Source organism: Aspergillus ibericus (assembly GCF_003184845.1).
Source record: "Aspergillus ibericus CBS 121593 unplaced genomic scaffold BO80scaffold_26, whole genome shotgun sequence".
NCBI lineage: Eukaryota > Fungi > Ascomycota > Eurotiomycetes > Eurotiales > Aspergillaceae > Aspergillus > Aspergillus ibericus.
The window spans coordinates 207,708-233,182 of record NW_020292124.1 but is presented as its reverse complement, the minus strand read 5'-3'; the positions used below and the strand labels follow the sequence as shown (position 1 = coordinate 233,182).

Sequence of the window (25,475 nt, the reverse complement as noted above, 5' to 3'; positions counted from 1 at the left end):
ACGACATATACATACCAAACATAACCAATAGAACCGCCCCCCCCCCCCCCCCGCCAACCCGGCACCCTTCCTTATCCAATTTTTTTTCTTCTCTCTTTCTCTCTCCGTATCTATACAACAAACAACACAAGTCCACAACGAACGAACCCCATCATTCCCACATCCTATCCTAGTAAAAGAAAGGAAGATAAAATCCCCATCATATCATCTAATATCATAATACGTCACAATTAGAATTTAATCTTCCATTCTCCATCTCTATCACGATAACAGATCCACCCAGAATCAACAGGGATGAAAGGCACCAGATTTCGATTGGTACTTCCAAAAAAAAAAAAAAAAGGAAAAAAAAGATAGACAATAGAAAAGAATATCCGAGAGGAGTTCTTTCATCATTGTGAAACAATGCCAATGAATGTCAATGTCAAGATAAAAATAAAATACTGTACTGAATGGGAGTACGGAACCGTGATAGAGAGAGAGAGAGAGAGAGGAAGAGATCTTTTCAAGCTCGCAGAGACCTACAGTTACCTACCTACCTACCTACCTACTACCCAAGAGAGACGAGCTCGGTGGAATACAACTGATGAATGGGTTAGGTGAACTGAACAAAGGTTTCTCTCTCTCTCTCTCCCTATGTTTGATTTAAAGAGAAGATCAAATTTATGAGTATCTTGATATCGGTTCTTCCATTCGTTATGATTTGATATGGTATGATATGGGAAAAAGCTAGGAGAGTTGGTCTATATTGGTATCTCGAATCTATGTGAAGAACCGCTCGGCGGGATTGGAACAGGCGGTGAAGACCCGGTTCTCTACAGTCATTTACAAAACGAAGGATTGGGGTCCATACCGAAAAGGTCCAACGGAAGGAATATCAGTCCTCGCTTTACAAAGACAGATTAGCAACCAGACTACCGGAATTGAATGTAGGTATGAAAGCACAAGTAGAAGTAGCAACATCCCTGACTTCTCGGGATCAAATGTCTTGGCCCAGTTTCTTGTGGTTGGTATGAAAGTAGTGGGATCTAACTTACATTCATCGAATGAAGAGCGAGAAGAAATCACACGGAGGAGAATAGACAAGACAACGAGTAGATAAAATGGGCATAAGGGGGGAGTATCACTTTTCAAATGCCGCACCAACGATGGGGGGATGGGCGATAAACAAACATGCAAGATGAAGGTCATGGAAGGTAAAAGAACAAACAAAAGTAATGTACAACCAAAGCACACCTCCGACGAAGCCACAACAACTCGATGCATGTGGCACCGAGGCATGACTTTGGTCGCATGGAAGAAAACGAAAAGATCTGTCGACCGGAACAGATTAGTGCAGAACGAAAGGCAACAGCACAGATTAAAGAAACCGAACAGAACGAGGTATTAACGCCACAATACTCAAGTGGAGTGTGGGAAAAGAAACCAATGTACCAACTTGACGAAAGTCAAGGAAAACAATCTATGAGTAACAGTCGCCAGATAAAATGCCCAAATCCGGAGAAAATGAGGAAAGATCGAACAGGTAAAGAGAGAGGCGGAAAAGGCGCAGGCGAAGCACAGGCGAGAACGCAAGAAAACAATCGTAATTGTCGTGACATCTTACTCCACAGCTTCGGCCGAAGGAATCACTGGAGTAAAATCCGACCCGATGGAACAGATCGTATCGAAGAGGAGAGACAGAAAATAGTGTCACATCGTGAAAGGACGCGCAACCCGAGGCGGTAGATGCAAGGCAAGCGACCCCCATTCGCCGGACACTTTTTTTGTAGGTTTTTGCTTTTCGGGCCAGAAAGAAGGAAAAGAAATGGGGAAAGAAGACGACCGATGGTACTTTTCAGAAAACAGACATAACCGAAACCGACGAAAGAAAGCGGGTAGTCATGCAGAAACACGAAGAAAACACGGTATCATCAGTAAGAAAAATAAAAGATCTAGAAGCGGAGAAGAAAGAAGTTAAAAAACGGTTTTTCAGTGGGCCAACGCAAAGGGGCAGCCGAGCTAGCCCCCTGACTAGCCAGCAACGATCGGTTGCATCGAGCCAAACGGGTTGGCACACATGTAGTGTTCCATATGCTTGGCACAGTACAAGCAACCACAGGATGACCCGTGGCCCGTCCACACACTCTGCGCGAACGGGAGCGCGTATGCGGGGGTGTGATGGTAGGATGGCGGCTGGGATCGAGGGGCAGGAATGTACTGTTGGGGCGGCACCCAGGTGCGCGAGTAGGGCGGGGGAGGCTGTGTGTACCATGGCCCAGCAGCGTAGTAATCCGGAGTGTTCGGTCCCGTATGAGGTGCGGAGGGAGGCGAATACTCCGAGGCCGCGGGGTTCAACCACGAGGTCTCGTAAGTGGCGCTACGCTGGTATTGCGGCGGGATCGGTCCCTCGGGTGAGAGCAGGGGCTTGGACACACGGTGGTTCCGGGGAACATTGGTATCGATGGGAGCCAACGCGTGGCGGGACTCCTGCGCCCGGGCCACGGTCTTGTTACGCCAGGTGTCCCAGTGGGAAAGCCATGACGTAAAGCCATCCTGCTGGTCGTAAATCCGGTCGTGGATCTTCCACTCGAAGGCAAAGAGCCAGTCGAGCTCCATCGAGTTCAGCTCGCCCACCGGGATGTTGCTCACTTCCGCCCAAGATTTGTTCTGGAAGGTATTGTCATCCAGGAACTTGCTGCCCAAGAGGAGGGCCACCGTAAGCATCCGGTAGACCTGGCCACTGCCCGAGTGAAACACCTTGGCCGACGAAAGCATCCGCATCCTACTAGACAGGTAATAGAGACCCAAGAGAATGGTCGAGCTCGGCAGGCGAGTCGAGGACAAGATCTGGTAGACGTATTTCCGAAACTGGGGCGGGACCGACGTTCCTGGGTAGACGCTTCGCGCGAAGTCAATATCTGCTAGGTTGATTTCGGTGATGTACAAAGCATACATTCCCTGGGCCATTTCAGCCACAAAGTCGGACATCTGGTCCATCTCATAATCCAAGTGGGCGGCGACACCTCCAGTAGCCTTTTCCTCCTTGCGCTGGGGCTCCGGCTGGACCATCATGTCTTGTCGTCGGTACTGGGGCAACACGGCGCTCTCCATCGGGGGCAACTGAACGTTGTTGCGTATGGGAGGCAAAACATTGGCGGATGCCAGGGGATTGAACATGGGCTGGTTGAGCGCGGAGTGAGCGGCGGCCATTTCTCTGCCATTGCGGACGCCCAGACCGGACTGCGAATTCATGGGCTTGGTGTAGCAGGTCGACTGGGAGTAATGCTCGATGAAATCACAGCCGTTCTGGGGGTAGCGAGGCGGAAACGCGGCCGAGGGGCCGAGGAGGTAGTAGGATTGATCGTGCTCCATCCTGCCACCGCTCAAGATGTGGGGGGGAGTGGGAGGAAGGCCCTGGAGGCCAGGGGCGAAGAAGGACGGCATAATGGTGGGGTATGGATTAAGAAAGAAACAGAAAGAAAACCAGTTCAGGACGGGAAGGCAGACGAGGGTCTGGGACTGTAAGAGAGAGATTCTCAAGTCAGCAAATCGGTTTCAATGGGACAATGATCCCACACAGCAAGGAGTCGAAAAAGAAACCCAAGAAGACACAGATACGAACCGTCTACACGTTCGCCACGCCCTGAAGCTGGGGAGAAGAGCGGTTGCTCAACGAGCCGTAGCTCTTGTTTTTGGCGAGAGAAGGTCTCTTAGTTGAATAACATGGAGGTACAATTCCACAACACGGTGTCGAAAGGAGCGGAAGAAGCGGTCGCGGCTAATGTCTCGGATGAGTGTTCCTTGCCGGATAGCGCGGTCCTGTTGTGGGCACGAGTCTGATGATCCTTCTTTTCCTTTCCGGGGCGAGTGGACAATTGATCGAACACGAGGCACTCGAAGGTTGGAGGCGAAAAGGACGGGTTGCGGCAATCACCGGAGACGCGTAGAAACGGTCAACGATAGCGGAAGCGGTAAAGGAGGTAGTGTGAAGCGAGGCACCGAAGAGACGATTGAATTCTTTGCTTTTGGGGTTCTTTTTTTTTCAATTTATTTAATGAGGAAAAAAATCAAGCAAAACCAGTTCTCGCGTCTGGTGGGATGGCCCCGATCCACGGCGACAACGATACTTAGTGAAAAGCTCGTTGAGTATAAGGGAGGCGAAAGTGAGATGGAGGATTGAGATGGGATAAGATTGAAGGGCAAGACGTGAGAATGACAACGGATGTGGAGGGGAGAAGGACAGAGGAGAGAGAAGAGGAGAGGGGGGATGGGGGAAGAGAAGAGAGAAGAGGAGGGAGAGAGAGAGCGAGAGTCGAAAGGCAAGGCGAGCAGGAGCCAAAGCCAGAGGCCGAGTGAGAAAAGCGAGAGGAAAGGGAGGGATTGCAGCTTAGTGGTCCGAGGTGTCAGAGCGAGTCTAGTCGAGTGACGATCCCCGGCTCACGTCCTTCACTTCTGACTAACCGGGCCCCGTCAGGATTCAGTACCACCAGCGTATGGCCATGGATCATTCGGGGTCGAGGGCGCCCAGTGGAGGGTCCTTTTCCTTTGTTTTTTATGTATTGGCTTTACCCTGAGACCCCCCTTCTATGATCCTCGAGCAGCACACCGGAATGAACCCAGGAAAGTCAAGTGTCAAGGAAATGTATCAGGTTTAGCAAGAGAAGAATAATCTATTTATTTTTATTTTTTGATTACAATTGTTTTAATTATGATGACCGTTGGATCTGCCTGGAAGCCCCCCGGCAACTGTTCTTTATGACGATGAACAGGTACCCATTTGAATCGCAACCAGCACGATGGAAGCAAAGAATTCGCCAGAACGATCTTGCTGAATGGTCCCCCGTATTGGGTGATGGAATCGTGATGACAGGAGGCCACCGTCAGGCCCAACCAGCAACAGAGCACCCGGATGAAGCAGGACGGCTTCCCACGGAGGAAGTAATACATGGGCTGGAAGGTTTAGAGTTTTAAAAAATTTTCCCTACTATTTCCCTTAGAGCCTGCTAAAGGGAGATGATGAACCGGTGATGATGGAACGGCAGCAGGAAAGTGATCAGGTGGGAAAAATAAAATAATAAAAAATAAAAAAATAATGATTTGAAGAATTAACAAATTAATAAGACAGAATATTAAACAGGAAAGCCAGTTAGAAAAAAAAAGGGTGAGAGAAAAGAGAGCCTGGAGGGAGGGGAACCACTCAGACTTGACCGACCCGACCGAGAGGCCTCCACCGTAACGCTGCTGAACGGCCAGGTTACTTCCATCGCAGACCCAGTGTATTCCCACCAGAACCCGCGGCCAGAAGGGAAAGAGAAGCCCGGGTCCATGGTTGAGCGGCTGACTTATCAACCATCGGCCTTAATATAGCATCTTGCACGGCACGCCGGACTAGATGATGAATACTGATGATGCCTAGGGAGTAGTACGGAGTAGGGATGACTCCATTTCCCAGGATCCCCAACCTCCGTGCAATAATACGAGCAGGTACCGTCGAGATGGTAATTAAGTGTCAGATGAGGGTGGCATGGCGGAGATGCTTCAGTAGGCACTGGCTGCAAATCCATCCAATAATCGACTGCACGACCTGCGGATGGAGCCCAGCCAGGCCAGGCGGACCAGACCCCTGGGCGGGAGAAGGGCTCGGCCGGTCAAACTGTTTAGGACTGGTGACTGCGACGGGTGACCTTACGTAGTGTGTGTGTGCCTGTAGAGATACACTAGGTAGGGGGTTCAGCGTTCACCGTTGGGTTGGCGGCTAGCAGGAAAATTCGTCGAATCCACCGGGGACTGAAGACACCGAAGTAGTCTAGTTTGGAAGTCTAGACGTTGAAATTTATTATTATCATTATTAATCCCTCCGTTCCTTTCCACGGCCCATGATTAAAGTGATGCATCCCGCGAACTGATGGATGGACCCAATCAATCCCCGGCAGTATCGTCATTCCCGTGATTGGCTGGGAAAAGGGGTGATGCCATACATTTGTGGCAGGACACTTATTGTGCTAGTACTTATTCTGTACGGAGTATTCCGTATTAGAGGCAGTAATAAGACAGAATGGAGGCAGCAACACCGATAAACCAGCATCCACGATAAAAAATAGCAGGCGGTACCTTGTATCTTTGTAAAGAGAAGTGTACTCCGTACAGTGCAGTGTAACCATACCCGATACAACCGTGGACTACCTGACTAGTGGGAAGTCCTCGAACTGCTCAACGAATGGGTGGGCCGTGCGCCCCCGTGCTAAATTAGAAAGAAAAAATGAAAAGAAAAAAGGGCAAAAAACGTGTTTGGAGTGGTACATCAACCTGGACTAGTCGGTCTGTGGCTTGGCTTATTGCAGGAGGCAAAGTTGGAATGGATAGGATCAGGCTGTTATTTATAGCCAGTCAGAGGGAAGACATCACTACGGAGTACACAGTAGGCAGATACTCATGGATCTAATACCCTGTCGGTACATACTCAGATGGATAGACAGTACTCCGTACAGAAGTGGCAATGCCGATTAAACTGTCAAGGCGGGCCATGCCACCAGACAGCCTCATTTTGAACTATAAGCGCAATGACACCACACACCACACACCACAGGCAGGCTGTAGGTCACCACACATGCAGCGACAGGACAGGACAGGTACAGAACCGAGTCAGTCTCTACATCATCGCAATCCGCTTGGCAGGAGCGGGAACATTCCATGCCTACATTCCTGCGGTTGCTCGACCAACACTGATACCTAGGTAGATGCCTAGGTACGGCGTAGTCTACGTAAGGTCGATGCCTGATAAAGCACCTTACTGAGCGGATTGGATTCCTTCGGTCGTTTCTGGTGGGAAAAGTCCGATCACTACGGAGTGGTCAGGTGAGGCTATTGCCATCCTCTCAGGCTGTGTGACTCATGGTCTGAGATCCAATCAGCCGTGCCTGGAGAGGGGTGGATGGTTGCAGATCGTGTCAACTTTATCCTGATAATGATCCTCAGATCTCAGAATAATATTGTAATACGGAGGACTGTAGTGGTATATCCCTCAGCGCGCAACCTGTACTGCACCTGGAGGAGGGCATAGTAACCCCACAGACAAAAGAAAGCATGAATGGATGGGATACCATAGCCCAGCAACCTTACTACCACCCATTTAATGACAGCCATAAGCCTGTAATCATCTATTGTACTCTAGATAGATGCATATTAACAATTCAATAATCACAACAATACCTACCCAATCCCAAGGTTAGACCCAAGGCCAAAGCACCCTGCCAGATACATAGACAATACGGAGTACGGAATCGATAGCCGCACGGCATCTCCCTACCGAGCACTACAGCCAGAAACATTCCCGTTTCATAATACACCACCAGCAGCCCCCCAACCACCACATTATCACATACATTATTCCAGCGTACGGTACACCACACCGTACTGTCTCACATCTCCTCAATCAACACACAACACACAAAATACACCGTACCCCAAACCCACAATGATGTAGATAAATAAATGATGACCAGCCACACAAAGCCAAAAGAAGCGACCCTACTGCAGGAAACAAGATCCAGTAACCCCAAAGTGGAGAGTGGTTGCCGGCGGCCCTGAGGGGCAAAAATCACCAACCCCCGGTTATCATGGCTGCCCGATCTGAACCATACACTTCCTTCATAGTTTCCTAGTGGCTTTACTGATTACTCACCTAGTTACGGAGTAACTAGTTAACTGGGTAACTAGGTATCTAGTTATGTATGCATGTGTAAGCAAGCAAGCAGCAAGTAACTATCTAGATAACTGGAACCGGATAGAAGGTACCAACCGACCGAGTGGTCAACCTGAGTCCCTCCCTCCTACATGCATTTAATTACCGGCAGCCTGTACACCACCCCCAATAATATATACAGGAGGGAGATGAGGAGGTAGTCATCCGGATTCGGCAACTGACAGATCCATCTACCTACATACATATGCAGTCATACAGCAAATAATGTACACAGGATGATAGTAATCAACCACTGAACTCATGAGGGATGGTATGTATGGATGAAGATGATGACTCGGACAGACGGATATGCAGTAGCAGCAGCAGCAGCACACCGGCCCGGTGACAGACTGACAGACAGACTTTCTGACTGCTGCTGCCACGGGTGAATCCGGTTGATAAGAACAGAAAAAGGGAGTGCATGAGGGGTCGTTCCGATCATCGGGAATGGTGCTGGTTAACATGCAGGCACTCGACCCCGCGGGAGGGAAGAGTCGGATGGATGGTGGGGGAGGGGTAAGAAGCACTACGAACACCACAGTTACGGGACTCAGGAGGGGCAGAAGGCAGACAAGTCATAGCCCCCTCGGGCTCACATCGAATCGAAACCCCAATTGATCACGCCGCATGCAACCACGTTCGTATTTTGTCTATGCACCTAACTCCAGCTTTTTCACCACGGTTCCGTCCCTCCCCCCGGAATGTAATCACAAGATGAGACTCTGGTCAAATGCAAGAACTCGGCCCGGCGCTTAAGCCATGCGCTTCCGGGATGTCGCGGGCGTAAGGACAAAAACAGGAAACAGGAAATGGACCCTCGGTCCAGAACGGAGGGGATATCATCGAGAAGCAGGGGTGGGGTGAAACAACCATCCACCCAGAGAAAATGGAAACGGAAAGGAAAATGACACGAGCATGGAGGGCGAAAGCAGAAAACAAAATCAGACTCCGTTCATGTCGTAGATCAGTGTGATCGCACATGTCCCAGATCACAGATCCCTAACACCGGCCCAGTCTCCATGTGCAGATGTTCGTAAACATGAAAAGCAAAATCCCAAGTCGTAAATTCGTCAGTCTAGTCTGCTACTCTATCCTGGAATGTCGCTGGCACCTATTCGTCCTTCAGGCTCCCGATCAGGTTGCGAAGCGCGTCCAGAATCACGGCCTCGTCCTTCGGCTCGCCCCCGGGGAACGAACTATCCGTCGCGTTGCCCAGAACACGCGCCCGGGCACTCTTGAGCACTTCCCGGATGTAGTTCTTATCCTCGTAGTCCTCCATCAGCACCGCCTCGAAGTCGTCAATCGCCTTGTTGGCCCGCTCATTGAACGACGACGCCTCCGAATTGTCCATGGGCCCCGGCCCGGGGTCGTGGCCCATGCCCATATTCGGCGGGTGCTGCATAGGAGGACCCGGCGGTGGCGGTGGAGGATGACCTTGGTGCGGTGCATTCATCGGTGGCATAGACGGTGGGTTGGGCGGCGGATAGGGAGACTGGTGCTGCGGTTGGGGTGGCATCGCCTGCGTCTGTTGTGACTGCTGCAGCTGCACCAGCTGCGGTGGCGGGTCCGAGGCATAAGGCGAGGTATAAGTTGAAGGGGTCGTCTGCGCAAAAGCAGGCGGGAGGTTGTTTCGGAGCGGACTGGGTATCGGGAAAGGGGTGGAGGCGGCGGCTTGAGTAGGGGGCGGATAGGGGCTCGTATGGTGAGGTGCGGGAGTAGGATTGGGGGCAGGGACAGGGGTAGGAGCTGCATAAGGGTTGGCGGGCATGGTCGGGAATTGGAAGTGCGGATTGGCCATGCCAGGCTGTCCATTCTGACTGCCATACGATGGATTCAGCTGAGGCATGTACTGTGGAGTAGCTGCCGGTGCCGACGGGGGCTGTGACGCTGGCGGAGGAGGCGAAGGCCGTCGCTTCTTCTCCTTTTCGACTGAGGCCCCTGGGCGCAGCTGCCATGACCATCCTTTCCCATCACGCTCCGCATGCATGAAGAGATGGCTGTTGCCATTGAGGTTGTGTCGCACACTCGATGTCCAGCCTTCGGTTTCGCACTTGAACCGGAAATAGGGGTATTTCAGCTTCAAGGCGCGGTAGATCTGCTTGAGTGTCATCGGAGTGCCAGCCTCTGTGAGGGCATCGAAGATGAGGACGGCATAGTTGTACGGCGGTTTGGCCAGATCCTCCGGCGTGTACGCAGACTCAGGCGGATAATTGGGTGATGGCGAGCGTGACGGCTTGCGCTTCTTGACTGGCGGTGCCTTGATGAATTCCTCGGGCCGGTGTTCCATGGGGAACTGGCCGCCTTCTGTCGACGGGAGTGGAAAATCCATCGGCGTGCCATCGGGCTTCTTCCTCTTGGTGTACTTGCGCTTTTCAGGCTTCGACCCAGGCGACTCGCCGCCCATGGGGTCCTTCGGTGTGGCTGCAGCAGCAGTAGGTGCTGGTGCCTTTCCGGCCTTGGATCGGTTCGCAGGTGGAGGAGTGACACCTCCGTTCGCCTCCCGCTTCGCAGCCAGCTTCTGTTCTCTTGCCAGCTCGGCTCGTTCGCGCTTGGACATGATGCCGTCCTTCGGAGGCCGTCCAGGGCCACGACGGCGTACAGGCTGTTGAGCGACCTCCCCAGATCCTTCAACGGACTGCACTGGTCGCGCTGATTCTGGCTCTCGGGTCTTGAGAATGATCTTCGTAGTCTTCGGGGCCTCCTTGTTCTCCGAACTATCAGGGGCGCGTTTTGGAGCCGCTGTTTCATTCTCACCGGTAGTAGAAGCCTGCGTCTTCTCTTCTTCAGCTGCATACGGCTCCTCCTCTCTATCCGCACCGGTTTCTCCAATTGGCACGTCGGGAAGCAGAAAGCGAATGCGGACTCCTCCAATCTGGATATAATCGCCACTGTGCAAAGGCCTTACTTGGCCCGGTGATAGCCAATCTGCCCCGATGAAAGCACCGTTCCTTCCCATTACCTCCATTTCAAACAAATTTCGATCGAAATTGTAAGCGATCTTGACATGTTTTCGGGAAATCCCTCGATGCCCGGCGGCACTACCGTCAACCGTCGCCGGGGGGTGAATGGGGATGGTCGGACACGCATCGGGTGAAGGAAGCAGGGCCAAAGCATCGACTGGCTTGGCATCTCCATTCCCTTCACTTAAGGACTGCATCGCCAGTGCATTGTAGTCGGTGGTCGATTGTAATTGAGCTGGCGTCGCATGCAGCGGAGCGCCTGATTCAGCATGGGACGAGACGGACGAGCGACGACTGAGATGATGTGGCAGATGTGGCGGGATATCCGGATCAAAGCCCATGATTCCACCTCGATCGCTGACGACGCTCCCAAGAATGCCGCTGCCCTCGTGCTTCACACGATTGGGCGTATGTGATGTGTTGCCACCGCTCGAGCTCTTAGCTCGAGACGTCCTCATCGCCTGACGGACCTGTATTTCGCGCTGATGGGCGGCCCGAGCAGCTCGTACATCACGCCCAAGAATGAAGGAATACGTATTGCAGTAGAAGTGGCCGTCATCAAATTCCAACTTCGCAAATGCCTGAATTCGGGGCTCGGACCCAGCGACCGAGCCGGCGATATCGTGAGATAAATGCCCCCCCGAATACCCAAGGGCGGATAGATCGGCGCCTTGCGACAGATAGGCCGCAGTGAGCATCTCATTCTGTTGTAATGCCTCGAACGGGGTCTTCGGAGCGGCCGTGATATCGAAGGAGGAAAAGAGGTCCGGGTGGTCTAGACTCGATTTCGAGAACAATAACGGGTCCGTCAGGCCTTCCACGGCATCGCCTGTCTTGATTGACATGCTGCCGCTATGCTCGGGGTTCGAAAACGTGAAATCGGGCGGTGGAACGGAGTTTTTCTCATCTTGTTGGTGAGGAGCCAGCGGTTCGGTTGATCCCGGCGGAAATTGATCCAAGCCTCCGTTGGTCGAATCTGCAGGTAGGGCCGGGGATGCCGACGTCGAATCGATCTGCCATTGGCCCTTCATATCGAAACCGTTGGTTTGGGGATGATCGGCCCCGTCCTGTGCTGGCGGCATTGGATGATCCTCGGGCCCAAGACCGTCGGCCGAGGACTGGTTTCCGAGCAGTTGGGCCAGCAAAGCACTGGCGGCAGATTGACGGCGGAAATCGGACTGGGCGTCTGGGGCGGCGGACAGGGAATGGGAGGAATCGTGGTCGGCGGGTTCGGACTTGACGAAGGGAGTGGTGGACGGCAGGGAGGGCAGGCCATTGGGAGGAGAGTCGGGGGCAGAATCGTGCAGAGCGCGGATTGCGGAGTCGCTGGGCGGGGAGGGGTGCGGTTGGTCGTCAGGTTGCTGCTGGGAGCGAGGGTAGTCGTACACGGCGGACATATTTGGCGCAGCATCCGGAGGACGATGGCCCACCGCAGACGCTGTCATGGTCTGCGACGACGACATGACCGGCGGGCTGGTCTTTGGGGGGGATTGGAGAAGGACGGGCTGGGAAAGAGGAGGAGGAGGAGAGGAGGAAGTCAAGGGCGGTGAGGCTGAGGCCCCGTCCACCGCGTCCTGTGACTGGTCGGCCCCGTCACGCCCCGGCCTTTTTTTCATAAATTTTCTGCCAGTCCGTGACGGTATTTTTGCCTGGATGCCAGGTAGGAGCGGATGATTACCGTCTCCGCGCTGTTACAGCTTCCCGTGAACGTATCAGCTGCGTTCCTTTAATTGTTTCCGTACCTGACCCCATATCCCCATCACTCCTACTCCTCCTACTCCTACTACTACTACAACCAGATACTGACCACCTCTACCACCACCTACACCCGACAATCACCACCCTCACCTACAGCGAACCACCACCATGCCCAAAAAACCCGTCAAACCCCCCAAACCCACCAAACAACCCCCTCCCTCCACCACCACATCAACCACCTCCACCACACCCCCCAACTGGCCCCCTCTCCGCCCGCTCCTCCCCTCCACCTCCCTAACCCTCGACCCCCTCCTCCCCTCCCAAATCTACCTAATCCGAAACTTCTTCCCCTCAACTCTCTGCAAAACCTACTCCTCCTTCCTCTCCTCCCTCCCACTAACCACCACCCCCGGGAAGCCCAAAAAAGGCGACGCGGTGCGCGTCAACGACCGGTTCCAAATCCAGGATGATACGTTTGCGGAGATATTGTGGAGTCAGACGGCGTTGAGGGATTTGGTGATGAGTGTTGCGGAGGAGGAGGAAGTAGAGAGGGGGGAGGAGGGGGGGGATAATGTGAAGAATCAGGGTGGGGGGAAGGATTTGAAGGAGACGTGGGGTGGGGAGCCGATTGGGTTGAATGGGAATATTCGCATTTATCGGTATTCGAAGGGGCAGTTTTTTGCGCAGCATTGTGAGTTCTTTTTTCTTTCTTTTTTATCTTGGGTTGGGTTTGATGTTGGTGGAAGGTTGGGTGTTGGGTGAGGCCAAGGCGGGGTGGAGAGGAGAGGAGAGGAGAGGGAGGAATCCAGAGGGACTGGAGGAGGGGTACCTAGTACCACTTTTGTAAAGTAGCACCTGTAGAGGAGCGTATGCTGATGCTTCGTAGATGACGACTCCAATGCCATCACCTTCCCCTCCCCCGGTCGCCCTCCCCGAGCCGCCCGCACCACCTGGACGCTCCTCATCTACTTGACCAGCTGCGAGGGCGGCGAAACCGTCTTCTATCCGGAGCCTACCCGCACCAATCGCAACCCGGAGCCCGTCTCGGTGGCTCCGGTGCCCGGCATGGCGCTGCTGCATCGACATGGGGATCGCTGTATGTTGCATGAGGGGAAGGAGGTTCGGCAGGGGGAGAAGTGGGTATTGCGAAGTGATTTGGTGGTTGCGCGATGAGCCGGGATTTGGGATATACATCCATGACTACAGACGGATCCTCTTACGATCAACGCGGCATCGTACATCTCAATATGTATCCTTCGTAGCCAACAAGCTATTATAAACATATAAGGCAAACACAGGAACAATCCAGGTGGTTTATCAGAGAGACAAGCATTCGAGAAACGAATGATGTGACAGCGCCGGGATGGCTGTTCCAGCGCGAAGCAACAGGGAACAGACCCGTATATTAAACAGTCCAGACACCCCGCGATGCCGATAATCGAGCACGACCAATGTTTCGCCGATGCATGGGAGCTTTTCAACCCATCTGTCGTAGATCTTAAGACACACATGCTCCCTTGGCTGGCCGTTCAACCAAGTACACAGAAAGGGTGAACAAATAACACAAGAAAGAGAAGAGTCACCACAGCAAACCACGCCAAACGCACTCCTCTTCGCCAGGGTCCCGAAGCGCCAGTGGCGCGCGTATTCATGTCCAAACCGCCTCAAGACGGCGTGGGTTTCTGTTCGTACTCGGCTCGTCGCATGATCTCCTCCACCGGTCCCAGTAGCCGCTTGAAGCCGTCCCGGCCCAGTTTGGCGACCTTGACCTCGGTCGTGGCAACAATGCTCGCAGCGCGCGGCTTGTCATCCAACAGGGCGAGTTCACCGAAGTAGTCGCCTCGGCGGTAGGACTTGACAGCGCCCTCCACACCATTCTTGTATGCATCTGCCTCGCCGGACTCGAGCAGGTAGAATGCATCGCCGGGATCGCCCTCAGCAATGATCGTGGAGCCAGCGGGATATTTGATGGCATCCAGGGCGTCTGCAATCTTCGCACGCTCATACGGCTTGAGGCTGGACAGCAAGGGCACCTCCTCCAGGAACGCCTCATACATGCGACGGCGCTGGAAGGCCGAGTCCATGAGGATCCGTCGGAAGGTGATGCGGTCCAAGGCCCACAGGGTACTCTTCGGGTCGATAGACACCACGGTCGCCGCACGAGGCGCATTGTACATGAGAGCCAGCTCTCCAAACGAGCCTCCGGGGCCAATGGTGTTGACCTTGTTGCCCATGCCGTCCGGACCAGGTTGCACCGAGCCCGATGGGTGGATCAGGACGTCAAAGTTGCCCTTCTCGACAATGTAGAAGTAGTCACCCGCGTCACCCTGGCTGATCACCTTGATTCCCTTGGCGGGGATGGGCTTCTCAACCAGAGCATCGAGGACCGTCTTGAACTGGTCATCATCCAGATGCGAGAAAAGGAAATTGCTGCTGACCGCGGTCTTTAGACGGGACAGCTGATCCTCTGACTTTTCATGGTACGGAGGGCTCCAGCTGTCTGAGCCGGCTGAGGTGGGATTCAGGGACTCTGCAGACACCGATGTCCGACGGCCCAGCGCATAATTATTGGGGAATCCCTGGTTCGCAGCTCCCGTGGGGCGGATATCTTCCGGGGGGAACTCGTCCGCCCCCTCGTCTTCCTCCCTGGACCCATCGTCGAAAGGACTCCGGTTGAAGCGAATTGCGCCGCCGGACTCGCCGTATGCACCACCGAAGAAGGGACTGCCGGTCGAGGAGGACGCAGGAGCGGCGTTGGCAGTGCGAAAAGTGGGATCGGTTGGTGACGTCACCTCGTATTCTTCATCCTCGGAGATCTTGTGAAAAGTTGCGGGTTTGTCGTCTTTGGTGCCAACCCGGAGGGATTGGTGGGTGCTGGGGAATGCACTCTCAGCCATGCTGGCGAAGGAAGGGCCGGAGAGGGCGCCGCTCCGGCCACAGTGAAGCGGGGAAGAAGGAAGATCGGAAGACGGCGACTGAAGCGGCCGGCACGCAAGGACGGAAATAGACTGAAGGAGGTCAGACGCCAAGCAAGACACGGACAAGCGTGAAGATGAAGAAATAAATTGAACGTGCGGAGCCAAAGGGAAGAAGGAGGGGGGAGTAGTCATCAGAAGAAAAGAAGATGTGGTAGCACAGCAGAGAACGAGGAGGGGAGGGGCGGGTAGAGAAACCGACCAGAAGGTCGTAGCTGAGCAGCGCTCCAGTCAAGGAAGCAAGATCATTGAATGATGATTGGGGTCTCCGCCAGCCCAGTGTGGGTATCGTCTCCAGCAGGCCTCATTGGCCGCCCGCCCTGGTACGCTTTTCGGCGTCGCGAGCCTCTGAAGCTTCTTGCGGAGGAGCTTCGCCAGCACCGATGTGGGCACACAACAGGAGGAATTGGCAGCAGGAGAGATAGATGGCACGACGCAGGAAACTCACCCGGGAACCCAGAGACAGCGCACCAAGGGATGGGGGAAAAATAAATCAGAGAGAAGGAGCAAAAGTGAAGGGTGAAACGCCAACACACCAGCGAGGGAAGCTTTGGAGGGGCAAGACGGCAGAACTTAAATGGGGAGTAGCTTCGAGGTTGACCTACCAGTTCCGACTGACTCGTCCTCGGGTTGCGGGTTTCGGTCGCGTGGGAGGTTGCCCGGCAGGATTGCAGGCTCACGGTCAGAGAAATGACGGGACACTTAGCGTCGAAGCCTTCTAGAGGTTTTAAGGACAACCGGCACTAGAAAAGGGGCGGTAGTGGTGATACGTAGGGAACTGGATCCGGAGGGGTTGCAGGAAAGGAGGGGGAGAACCATGAAAAGGCGGGGGGCAGCAAAGCAGGCAGGCTGGATGGAGGAGCCGGAAAGCTTGCATTTATTTAATATCTCATGATCTTCTACCGTACTTACGCCGTCTAGGGGGGTCCAATCGGACACAGAGGCATGCCTTTTCGAAATTTAATAAATCCTCATTCGGGTTGTCGTCTTTTCTCACCACTCAGGCCACCCTCCGTGCCTCATCCTCGACTCACCTCCTTAATTAAGGGTTGCCCAGGCCGGGTACACTGGTGGAATGTCTCGATCGACGTCACGGACACTCGCTAGCCAAATCCACTACTTCAATAGCTGAGTGCCCGGGTCAATAGTCTGGCCCGATATTATCAAATGAAATCCATAGTCCGGCGTAGTCGATCGTACTAGCCCGTCCCAGTGGTTTCTAGAAGGTGAAACCGAAAAGGAGACGTGGACGATGGGCCCTAGATTCAGTCCCGAAATCCTTCAGCCCAGACAACCGGGAACGGGGGAAGCTTCGATCGGATGTCTAGGGGGCTTCCAGATGTTTTCTAGAACATTGCGATATCCGGAAAGGGGGGAACAGACTGGTTTGCGTTGCGCCACCGGCGGTGATGGACGTGCCATGCCCATTAGACCCTTGACAAAGGGGGCGGGACCTATTAGTCAATGACAGCAGACAGAAATAGGAGAGACTGGCGACCAGCATCATCCACTTTCTGTTAGACGATGTGCGTCCTCGACGCGATTCCTTGTCATTCGTCAGGCCATCCGAGTGCGCGTGTGGCAAACGAGACGGCGTTTGCGTCTTTCTGGGTTCGGATGATCTGCTTGCTGAGGTCATAGGCAGGTCGACTCCGTTCGTTGACGTTGGCTAGAGCCGTCGTTATGACAGGACGAGTGCTCCGCCAGCCACTTGGGTGTCAAAGTTCGATCATCCCCACTGGCTGGTCAAGGTAACGTTTCCTCTCCAGCCTGGGCAGGCAATGAGAGCAACCAGAAATGCTCGACTCCCATGGAATGTCAATCCTGAGGTGCTGCTTCTGGCCATCCTGATGCGGTTAGCTTTCCAGCCGTTATCGCTTTGGGATCGCCGACCTCGACCATTCCTCTTCAAGATTAGAACAGGCCCGTGCTCTCTAGATCGGGCTAAGCGCCGGGACGCGGTTGGGTCGGTCTGGTCCCAGCCAGTTTGGGTGTTTGAGATCATCCACTTGGGTTCTCGTCGGCCGCTGGAGACACTCTGGGTAGCCAGAAGCCGGTCGATTTGGGAGAAACTTTGGGGCGGACTGGGTCAGGCTGTCAAGCCTGGATGCTCGGAACAATATAAGGTTGTCCGAGTGTCGCTCGATGCATGTAGGTACATGTTCTGTAATGTAGGTATCGATCCAGGTCAGGCACCGTCGACGTGTCTCATCCAGTAGAACCCCTCCCAGGCGCTTCTGTCCCTGGACGTGGACGATGGACAAATGGTCGGGAAGAGGGCTATCGCTACGGGCAGAAATGCGGCCGGGCACGAGCCTCTATCTCGATGGGCTTGGTCCCAACAAGGTTGTGACGAACGCCAACGCGATAAGCTGCCAGCTGTCGCTGCTCTGCGTTGTCCACGGGTTGGCAGACAGTGACTCAACTGTGGTGTATGAGGATCAGGCAGGCACTATTCCGTAGCTTCATCATGACCGAAGCTTGAGACAGTGAAAATTCTACGTGGGTGCTGAGCAGCGTCTCTGCTGGTGCTGATGTCCAACTGGCGGCCAAGTTCAAGGCGCTGCTTCTACTCCGTACTTCCTGCCAAAACGTCCGACCGGTGACGGTCTGTGTGCGACCGCCACCCCGCTTCATCCTCCCCATCTTTCCGCAAGCTTTATCGCCGGTTCCCAGCCTTCTCTATTTTTCCTGCCCCGAGCGTTCTAGCTCTCTTTCCCTCCGTGCTTCCTAGAATATCTACTGTGTACGGAGTACCGCTGACAGATTACGGCTTCCACCGCACCTATTGAGAGTCGGAGGATCTAACATCTCCACCGCCAGAATGGGGAGCTTCACGTTTCGATGGTAAGTGATCCCCTTGCCAATGTTTGGGCCTCCAATTGTAGGGAATTGTCTGCTCCACTGCCCTCCTGTGGAAATTCTATTCTATCCGACACCATCCGTACCAAGCGACGAGGGTGGATGGAACAAAGCCTGCTCAGCTCGAGCCTTTTGAAGTGATTTGATCGCTGACTGATGCGGCTCCTCGCATGAACAGGCCGTACAGTGCGAGCGAAGTGTTTGTCACTGGGACGTTTGATGACTGGGGCAAGACTGTGCAGCTGGACCGCATAGGCGATGGGTTCGAAAAGGAAGTTTCGTTACCGGCCACGGATGAGAAGATACACTACAAGGTGAGACCACGACGGAAGGCTCTGCACATGACCATTGCTATCCGGATTTGCTTGCTACTTGTTCTACTTTTTATGATGATTACGTCCTTGGATGGGGCATCGCGGGCGGCCGTGCTTTGCTTATCTTCGCATCCACGATGACGCTGCGGCCTGGCACTGACGTCATGTCGCCGCCAACTGGGGAAGCCGTGCCTCCCCCCCAAACTATAAGACTCATCTCTCAGCGTCATCATTGCATTGGTTCCATAAACTGACATTATTCTTTTCTGGTTCACAGTTTGTCGTTGACGGATTCTGGACCACCGATAGCGGAGCCCCCGAGGAAGACGACGGCAACAACAACATCAACAACGTGCTCTATCCTGACCAGATTCAGGAAGAATCAACAGATCCCCTACTGAACGGCACTGCCACTATGTCCGGCGTTAGGCCAGATTCAACTACCGCTGCATTGGCAGCCGGCATTCCCAAAGAGTCCAGCAGCAAATATGGTCAAAGCGGATATTATCCCACCATCTCGTCGGCCGCACCGGGGTCGACCACTGCAGGACTGGGCCAGGACGTACCTTTGGAGCAGCGGGCCAGTGTGCCGGGATCCTATCCAGCTACCCCAGCTAGTGAGACTGAGAAATTCTCCGTGAATCCCATCCCGGCCTCCAGTGGCACCGGCAACCCGATCAAGCTTAACCCGGGGGAGAAGGTGCCTGACGCCAGCACATTCAACCCCAACACCATTTACTCAACTGCGCGGACCGACCAGGCTGGCTATGAACAGGGAGGCAGCAGTGCCTTTGCCGGCTCCAACTTCGATGGCAGCGCTTTTTCGGTTCCCCCGGTATCTAAGAATATGATCCCAGAGTCCAGCCTTCCCATGGGTGATAGTCCGGAGGCTACGCAACCTACCTACACGATCCAATCTGTCGCACCTATGTCCACTACTGCTGGACTTGCTGCTGCAGTTCCCCTGGAATCCCAGAGGCACACCACGAGCGGACTGCCTGCGACAGATGTCCCGGATGTGGTGCGACAGTCGCTCTCCGATGCCCACAAGGACCCTGAGGCAGCCACTAGTGAGACGGCGGTCGAGGAGAAGAGGGAAATGGAAGAGGAGCTTCGACAGAAGGTTCCAGTAGACAATTCCCCCGGCACGCCAGCGCCTGTTATTACTTCCTCTCCTGCCACTGGACTGGGTGCCGGTGCTGCCGGACTTGGCACTGCTGCCGGGCTTGGTGCTGCTACTCTGGGATCACAGAGACAGACCGCCGGGGATGTCCCCGATGTGGTGAAGCAGTCGATTTCTGAAGGCTACAGGGACCCTGAAGCGGCCACTAGTGAGGCAGCAGTCGGAGAGAAGAAGGTGATGGAAGAGGAGCTCCAACAAAAGGTCCCGGTGGACAATTCCCCTGGCACGCCTGCACCTGCTATCACTTCTACTGGGATTGGACTTGGAGCTGGGGTGGCCGGACTTGGCACTGCTGCCGGGCTCGGTGCGGCTACTCTGGGATCACAGAAACAGACCACCGGCGGGTTGCCCGCTGAGGATGTTCCCGATGTCGTGAAGCAGTCGATCACTGACGCCCACGAGGACCCCGAGGCAGCCGTCAATGAGGAGGCCGTTGAAGAGAAGAGAGAGATGGAAGAGGAACTTCAACGAAGGGTCCCGGTGAACAACCAGGCTGGGGCGCCAGCACCAGCTCTCACGGCTGCCACTACGGAGACCGCACCACGGGCTACTGGCGAACCTGCGCCGGAGACTGCTGGTCCGGTTGGCACAGCTAGCACTACGGAGATCCCCCGGGCTACTGATGATAAGCTCGCTTCGGGTCAGGTCTCCCCCCGGAACACTGACTCCACGGATGGACCCACGGTGACCACCGGGGTTGGCACTGCGAAGACTTCTGCAGTATCTGGGCCGGGTGCTGTCGCTTCCGAGGACACCTCGCATCCCCCGACTGCTGGAGCGACGGGCGCCAGTGCGACCAAGACTGTTGACTCTGGGGTGGAGAGTGGGCCGACTGCCGACGAGACCACTACTCCCACTGCTGGTGCCACGGGTGCGAGTGCGACGAAAACCGCCGATTCAGCTAATCCAGCTGAGACCGAAGCGTCGGCTGGCACGACAGGCTCGGGGCCGACCAACGGCGCGGCGAAGCCGGCCAACACGACCAATGGCAAGGAGAAAAAGAAGAAAGGCTTTTTCTTGCGACTGAAGGAGAAGTTGAAGTCGGTTTGAAGACGATGGCTATGATAATGATTACGGTGTATGATGGGAGGATGGATTCTGTGCTTACTCGACTGGATACCTGATTGCATGGCTCGTATAGTTGCTACGGCTTGGTTTACTGGTGCTCGTGGAGCATGGTAGCTAGTATGATAATGTTAATGTTGATTATGGATATTTCTAGCTAGATGGGTATTGCGTCGCTGATGATGCCGTTGATTTTGACGGGGTAGCCCAAGACGCTGGAGAGTTAGCCTGATTCGCCGCGGGGAGTCACCACTTACTCTTTGCCGGTCTGGGTGAGACAGCAACCGCAGAAGATGGAGGCGGGGTAGCAGATGACCTGTATCATTAGCTATGAAGCAGTAGCAGTCCGATCGACATACCGCAGCCACGACCGTACACACAAACCCTATCCCATTAGCATTGCATGTAAGAAGGTGTAGAGAATACCTACCGAGAGTCGGACCCACGACCTTACAGCGACAGGGATTCTGGTCCGTTCCGCATTGGAAGCAGATGGGGAAGATGGGGAGGAAGGGAATGTCGCACATTTTTGGATTAGATATTAGACAGTATATGGGGATCAGCTTATGGAATTGGACCTGTCGAGGTAGGTAAGTACATATCTTTGTATTATGGTGGTTTTTGTTGTTTTCCAGGGTTGTTGTTGTTGCATGGGTCGGTGCATGATTCATGATGACGACAGGGATGTTACTTGTTTATCCTATCTACTGTGGTGTGTTTTGTGTATATTGGATTTATCTATTGATTGTTTTGTAGGTAGGTAGATAGATGGATAGGTAGGGTCTGTGAAGACTACACAGTACATAGAGTGCATAGAGTGTAGGTTTCTGGGTGTGATCTTGTGAGCATTCTGGCTGTACTCCGTACTCCGTACACTGTATCTAATACACTACAACCGCTGATGGATAAAACCAGTAATCAATCAGTTCCTACTCCGTACATAGTAGGCACCAGCCACTAGCAGACACACTCCCTAGGCACATGACAAAATCCACCTCTGTCCCCCAGCTCAACACCCACTAAGCAGTAATCCTGCACTGTCCTTGTCTTCACTCTTCACTGCCTCTGCATACTATAAATACCCCAACCTAGACAGAATCTCTACCTAATTATAATTCTAGTGTGACCAAATCATTACTCATAATATAGAAACTGTTGCTGCGCCTGACGCCGTAGGCACCCGAATTCTCAGCCCTGGAGTTGGATGGTTCTCGCGCCCCGCCGTGCTTGGCACCAGCCACGCTTCAGTCCAGTGGATTGATCGGTGGATTGGAATTCATTACGATATTCCCCTTTCTTTTATTCTTCGCTTCCTTGTGCAAGTATTTTTGTGGCTGTATGGTATATATACCTGAGTATCCTGTGCAGCTGTATATCTGTGAGTAAGAGAAATAATCATTGAAAAGAAAGGTAGTAGAGCCGCGCATCTACTGGATTTATTATTATTTAATAATCGGCATCTTCATCCCCGGATCGATCTCTCCACCTATCCACCCACTTACCAATACCAAGACCAGACCAGACCAGTGGCACTGGCAGTGGCACACAGTGTGACCCTCCCCCTGGTGCAGAGTACACCGACAATCAATCACTGCAAAGTTTGCAGAGCCACTCATCCACCACTACGAGCGGTTCAGCCCTACGCCCATCCATCATCCACTCTTTCATCCATGTCCACGCCCTACAGACCATTCTTCCTCCTCACACTCACCACTCTCATCAGTATATACTATTTCCTTCCGATACGAGTATCCTGTTTCCCGACTTGTCTGATTACTTACCCTATCTCAACTCTTCTCTTTCCATCAACCACAACCACACCCACACCCACCCTCACAACAAAGACCCAACTTAAGAACAAACGAACAATGACAACCCGTCTCACCCCCCTCTTCATCCTCTTCGGGATCCTCCTCATCCTAAGCATCATCGGCTACATCACCTACTCGATCATCCGCGACGTCACCCGCAACACGAAATCCAAAATGGAAGAAAAGAACGTCGTGTTTTCCCGCGACGGGATGAAAGTCGGGGTGAAGTTGGAGGATGAGGAGTATTTGGATCGGAGTCAGAGGTATCCCATAGCTTCGTTGTGTTTGATTTGCGTGCTTGCTTGCTTGCTTGGAGAAGTATGACTAACGTGGTGGTGTCTGGGATGGTAGTCTCCTCGTCAGCATGTGGAATCACACCGCCTTCCCGGCGTATAAATCCCGCATTTGGGATATGACGAAGCCGACGAATTGGAGTGCCGAGGAACAGAAGAGTCGGGTGTGGGAGGTTGCGGGCGATGTGGTGGATGTGGCGGGGAATGTGTCGGCGGGGGTGTCGGCGCGGTTGGCGAGTTGGACGGGGGTGGGGAGGGGAGGTGTTGAGGAGAAGAAGAGTCAGTAGATGTTTTATTGGGATATTGGTTGTGGGTTTGGGAGGTGGGAGTTGCATGGTATGCTCATTAGCTCTGCTGTCTATTTTATCTTTTATCTTTGTTCGCTGCTCTGATGATACATGAATGATCACTGTACTTTATATCCTCATCCTCATCCTCGTCGTCAATCTCATATCATCTCGTCAATCTAAATTCGCGTAATAATCATAATCCTGGTTCAGCTTATAAAACGGATCCGGCTTCGGTTCCCAGCTGCTACCATACCACGTCGGGGTCGTCAACTTCTCCGGTGTATCCGTGCGCTTCTCGTTCGTAAACACATGCTCGAACGTCTTGGCCCACTGCACCCGGTTGTTCAGACCCTCCAGACCCCACAGCTCCTGCAGGAAGTGCAGGAACGAAGTATGCGTGTACTGCGAGTTGTTGGCGTACATGGTGCCCTGGTCGTGGATCAGGTGGTTGGCGGGGACGTATGGGGAGATGATGAAGGCGGGGACACTATCATTGTCAGCTGGTTCGGAGTTTAAAGGGGTGGAGGGATGTACCGAATACCCAGACGGGTAAAGTCGTAGGTCACGTTGTGGCCGTCCGACAGACCGGAAAACGTGATGCCGTCTTCAGGCTGGGGGACGTTGATCGGGGTGGGGACGTGGTCGGCGAAACCACCGTGCTCGTCAAAGTTGATGATGATCAGACTGATTGGTTAGCGATGAAAGGAAACGGAATGGGGGGTGTGCTTACACGTTGTCCCAGTACTGCGACTTGCGCACCGCATCGTACAGATGCTTGATCAGCTGCTCGCCCGAGGCCATGTTGCTGGTCGGGTGCATCGAGTCGATGGTGCAGCACTCGGGGTTGTAGTAGGAGAACTGAGGCAGCGTGCCTTCTTCCAGATCGCGGTAGAATTGGTCCGAGTGGACTAGACGGTCCATGGCGTTGTCTTGCACCCACTGCTCTGGTTAGAACTATACCTCGGTGGAAGAGGTTGACTTACCTTGTACATGTAGGCATCGACAATGTCTGTCTCATAGTACTGCATTCATTAGCATCGTCATGCACATGTGATCGGTGGCACTTACATTCTTCCAGGTGATGTTCTTGTTGCTCAGCGACTCGAAGATCGACGTGGCACAGGTGGTTCCCGTGTAGTTCGCATACCACCCGGCGGCCTGGTAGGTGTTGTCCACAAACCCGCAGGTCGAGCCCGAGGTAGCGAATTGACGGTTGGTGTTGGTAGGTCCGGGGTGTTCCGCAAACTGTTCAGTTAGCATCATCAATGCAACAGCCAAGCAACACGGTGCTTACGTAGCTATCCCAGAAAGCAAAGTTCTTCGCAACCTCCACCAGGGTCGCCGTCTTCTTCTCATCATACGCCTTGATCACAAAGCCGGCCTCGCCTGGGCTGGCCTCGTACTTCTCCGACTGACGCTCGATGAACCCTCCCATGTTGGGCACATCGGTCTTGTTGGGGTACCACGTGCGGAAGATCTCATAGGTGGTACCGGCAAAGTTGTGATCCGGATCGCTCAAGGGCACCTCGGTCTCGAACGGCGCAGCACACACATTGAGAGGCTCATCCCAGACCGTCCAGTTGGGGTTGGTGTACTCGTTGCAGTAGGTGATGTTGCGCAGGTTGTCAATGTCGGTGTGAAAGTCCCAGTAACCCGCGATGTTGTCGAACGAGTGGTTCTCCATCATCAAGTAGACGACATGTTTGATCTGCTCAGTCAATACTAGAGTACCTGAGTAAGGACAGGAGGGTAGTGCATACGTTGGATCGGATCTGTCCCCAGGTCTCATCGTTGCGCCGGTGAGGAAGAGCGGAGGCCACAGTGGCCAGGGCCGAGAGAGTAGCCACGTTCAGCTTCATAATGCCGTTTGCAACTTGCTGCCTCTGAGCAGAACAGGCCAACCCGTGCGATATTTATCTCCATCTCGCATGACTCGAGCGGATTCGGACCTGGTCGGATGCACCATGGCGCCTTCGAGCGCAGGATCCACACGGCAGGCAGCGTGCATCACAGGTAATCTAGAAGCAAAAAAAAAACGGTGGCGATTATCGGTGAAAGCGAGCCATGGTCCAATGGCACGCGAGACGGCCCATCCCACGTGGTGGGGAGACAGCCTGCTCGCGTGAGGTATTGTCGCGAACAAGGCAGGAATGAGGAGAGTCCGGTCCGGATGTATTCCGCAGTGGGCAGAGTGAGGGGATTTCAAGAGCTGAACGCGACGCGGGCTGGTCAGCGCGGATGAATCCGATGGTGAATCTGCATCAGCTGCTGGATTGATTGGCCTTAATGCAGAGCGACGGA

At 53.8% G+C, this 25,475-nt stretch overlaps 10 protein-coding genes across 10 annotated transcripts; 5 read left to right on the top strand and 5 right to left on the bottom strand.

The window, feature by feature from the left end:
* Positions 1-1,958: 1,958 nt before the first annotated feature.
* On the bottom strand, positions 1,959-3,075 carry BO80DRAFT_426196 (putative cyclin-like protein (Clg1)). The gene has a single exon (XM_025719698.1). It carries the CDS (start codon positions 3,049-3,051, stop codon positions 2,014-2,016), a length of 1,038 nt encoding a protein of 345 aa, XP_025574145.1. The 5' UTR covers positions 3,052-3,075; the 3' UTR covers positions 1,959-2,013.
* A 571-nt stretch (positions 3,076-3,646) lies between these two features.
* Positions 3,647-4,412, top strand: BO80DRAFT_116595 (uncharacterized protein). The gene has a single exon (XM_025713458.1). It carries the CDS (start codon positions 3,764-3,766, stop codon positions 4,160-4,162), a length of 399 nt encoding a protein of 132 aa, XP_025574144.1. The 5' UTR covers positions 3,647-3,763; the 3' UTR covers positions 4,163-4,412.
* Positions 4,413-8,834: 4,422 nt separating this feature from the next.
* BO80DRAFT_358402 (forkhead domain protein) lies at positions 8,835-12,146 on the bottom strand (the record flags this gene model as incomplete). The annotated part of the gene is made up of 1 exon (XM_025715878.1): positions 8,835-12,146. One exon carries the CDS (start codon positions 12,144-12,146, stop codon positions 8,835-8,837), a length of 3,312 nt encoding a protein of 1,103 aa, XP_025574143.1.
* Positions 12,147-12,392: 246 nt separating this feature from the next.
* Positions 12,393-13,554, top strand: BO80DRAFT_409517 (uncharacterized protein; the record flags this gene model as incomplete). Its single annotated transcript, XM_025717887.1, has 2 exons — positions 12,393-13,072; positions 13,268-13,554. Exons 1-2 carry the CDS (start codon positions 12,550-12,552, stop codon positions 13,552-13,554), a joined length of 810 nt encoding a protein of 269 aa, XP_025574142.1. The 5' UTR covers positions 12,393-12,549.
* A 298-nt stretch (positions 13,555-13,852) lies between these two features.
* Positions 13,853-15,614, bottom strand: BO80DRAFT_116491 (cyclic nucleotide-binding domain-containing protein). Its single transcript, XM_025713457.1, has 2 exons — positions 15,559-15,614; positions 13,853-15,389 (listed from the first exon to the last, which is right to left on the bottom strand). Exon 2 carries the CDS (start codon positions 15,276-15,278, stop codon positions 14,046-14,048), a length of 1,233 nt encoding a protein of 410 aa, XP_025574141.1. The 5' UTR covers positions 15,279-15,389; positions 15,559-15,614; the 3' UTR covers positions 13,853-14,045.
* Positions 15,615-16,980: 1,366 nt separating this feature from the next.
* Positions 16,981-17,676, top strand: BO80DRAFT_116414 (uncharacterized protein). Its single transcript, XM_025713456.1, has one exon. It carries the CDS (start codon positions 17,138-17,140, stop codon positions 17,573-17,575), a length of 438 nt encoding a protein of 145 aa, XP_025574140.1. The 5' UTR covers positions 16,981-17,137; the 3' UTR covers positions 17,576-17,676.
* Positions 17,677-17,776: 100 nt separating this feature from the next.
* Positions 17,777-21,147, top strand: BO80DRAFT_426189 (carbohydrate-binding module family 48 protein). The gene is made up of 3 exons (XM_025719697.1): positions 17,777-18,203; positions 18,397-18,532; positions 18,810-21,147. Exons 1-3 carry the CDS (start codon positions 18,181-18,183, stop codon positions 20,763-20,765), a joined length of 2,115 nt encoding a protein of 704 aa, XP_025574139.1. The 5' UTR covers positions 17,777-18,180; the 3' UTR covers positions 20,766-21,147.
* On the bottom strand, positions 20,904-21,371 carry BO80DRAFT_426188 (uncharacterized protein). The gene is made up of 4 exons (XM_025719696.1): positions 21,211-21,371; positions 21,140-21,165; positions 21,038-21,096; positions 20,904-20,995 (listed from the first exon to the last, which is right to left on the bottom strand). Exons 1-4 carry the CDS (start codon positions 21,305-21,307, stop codon positions 20,938-20,940), a joined length of 240 nt encoding a protein of 79 aa, XP_025574138.1. The 5' UTR covers positions 21,308-21,371; the 3' UTR covers positions 20,904-20,937.
* Positions 21,372-22,648: 1,277 nt separating this feature from the next.
* Positions 22,649-23,018, top strand: BO80DRAFT_318772 (uncharacterized protein; the record flags this gene model as incomplete). The annotated part of the gene is made up of 2 exons (XM_025715097.1): positions 22,649-22,854; positions 22,943-23,018. Coding segments are annotated over 2 exons (282 nt in total), but the record flags the coding sequence as incomplete, so codon positions are not given.
* Positions 23,019-23,130: 112 nt separating this feature from the next.
* On the bottom strand, positions 23,131-25,245 carry BO80DRAFT_116315 (phospholipase, PLC-D). Its single transcript, XM_025713455.1, has 7 exons — positions 24,935-25,245; positions 24,469-24,882; positions 24,243-24,419; positions 24,158-24,196; positions 23,905-24,113; positions 23,709-23,858; positions 23,131-23,661 (listed from the first exon to the last, which is right to left on the bottom strand). Exons 1-7 carry the CDS (start codon positions 25,031-25,033, stop codon positions 23,346-23,348), a joined length of 1,404 nt encoding a protein of 467 aa, XP_025574136.1. The 5' UTR covers positions 25,034-25,245; the 3' UTR covers positions 23,131-23,345.
* Between the last annotated feature and the right edge of the window lie 230 nt (positions 25,246-25,475).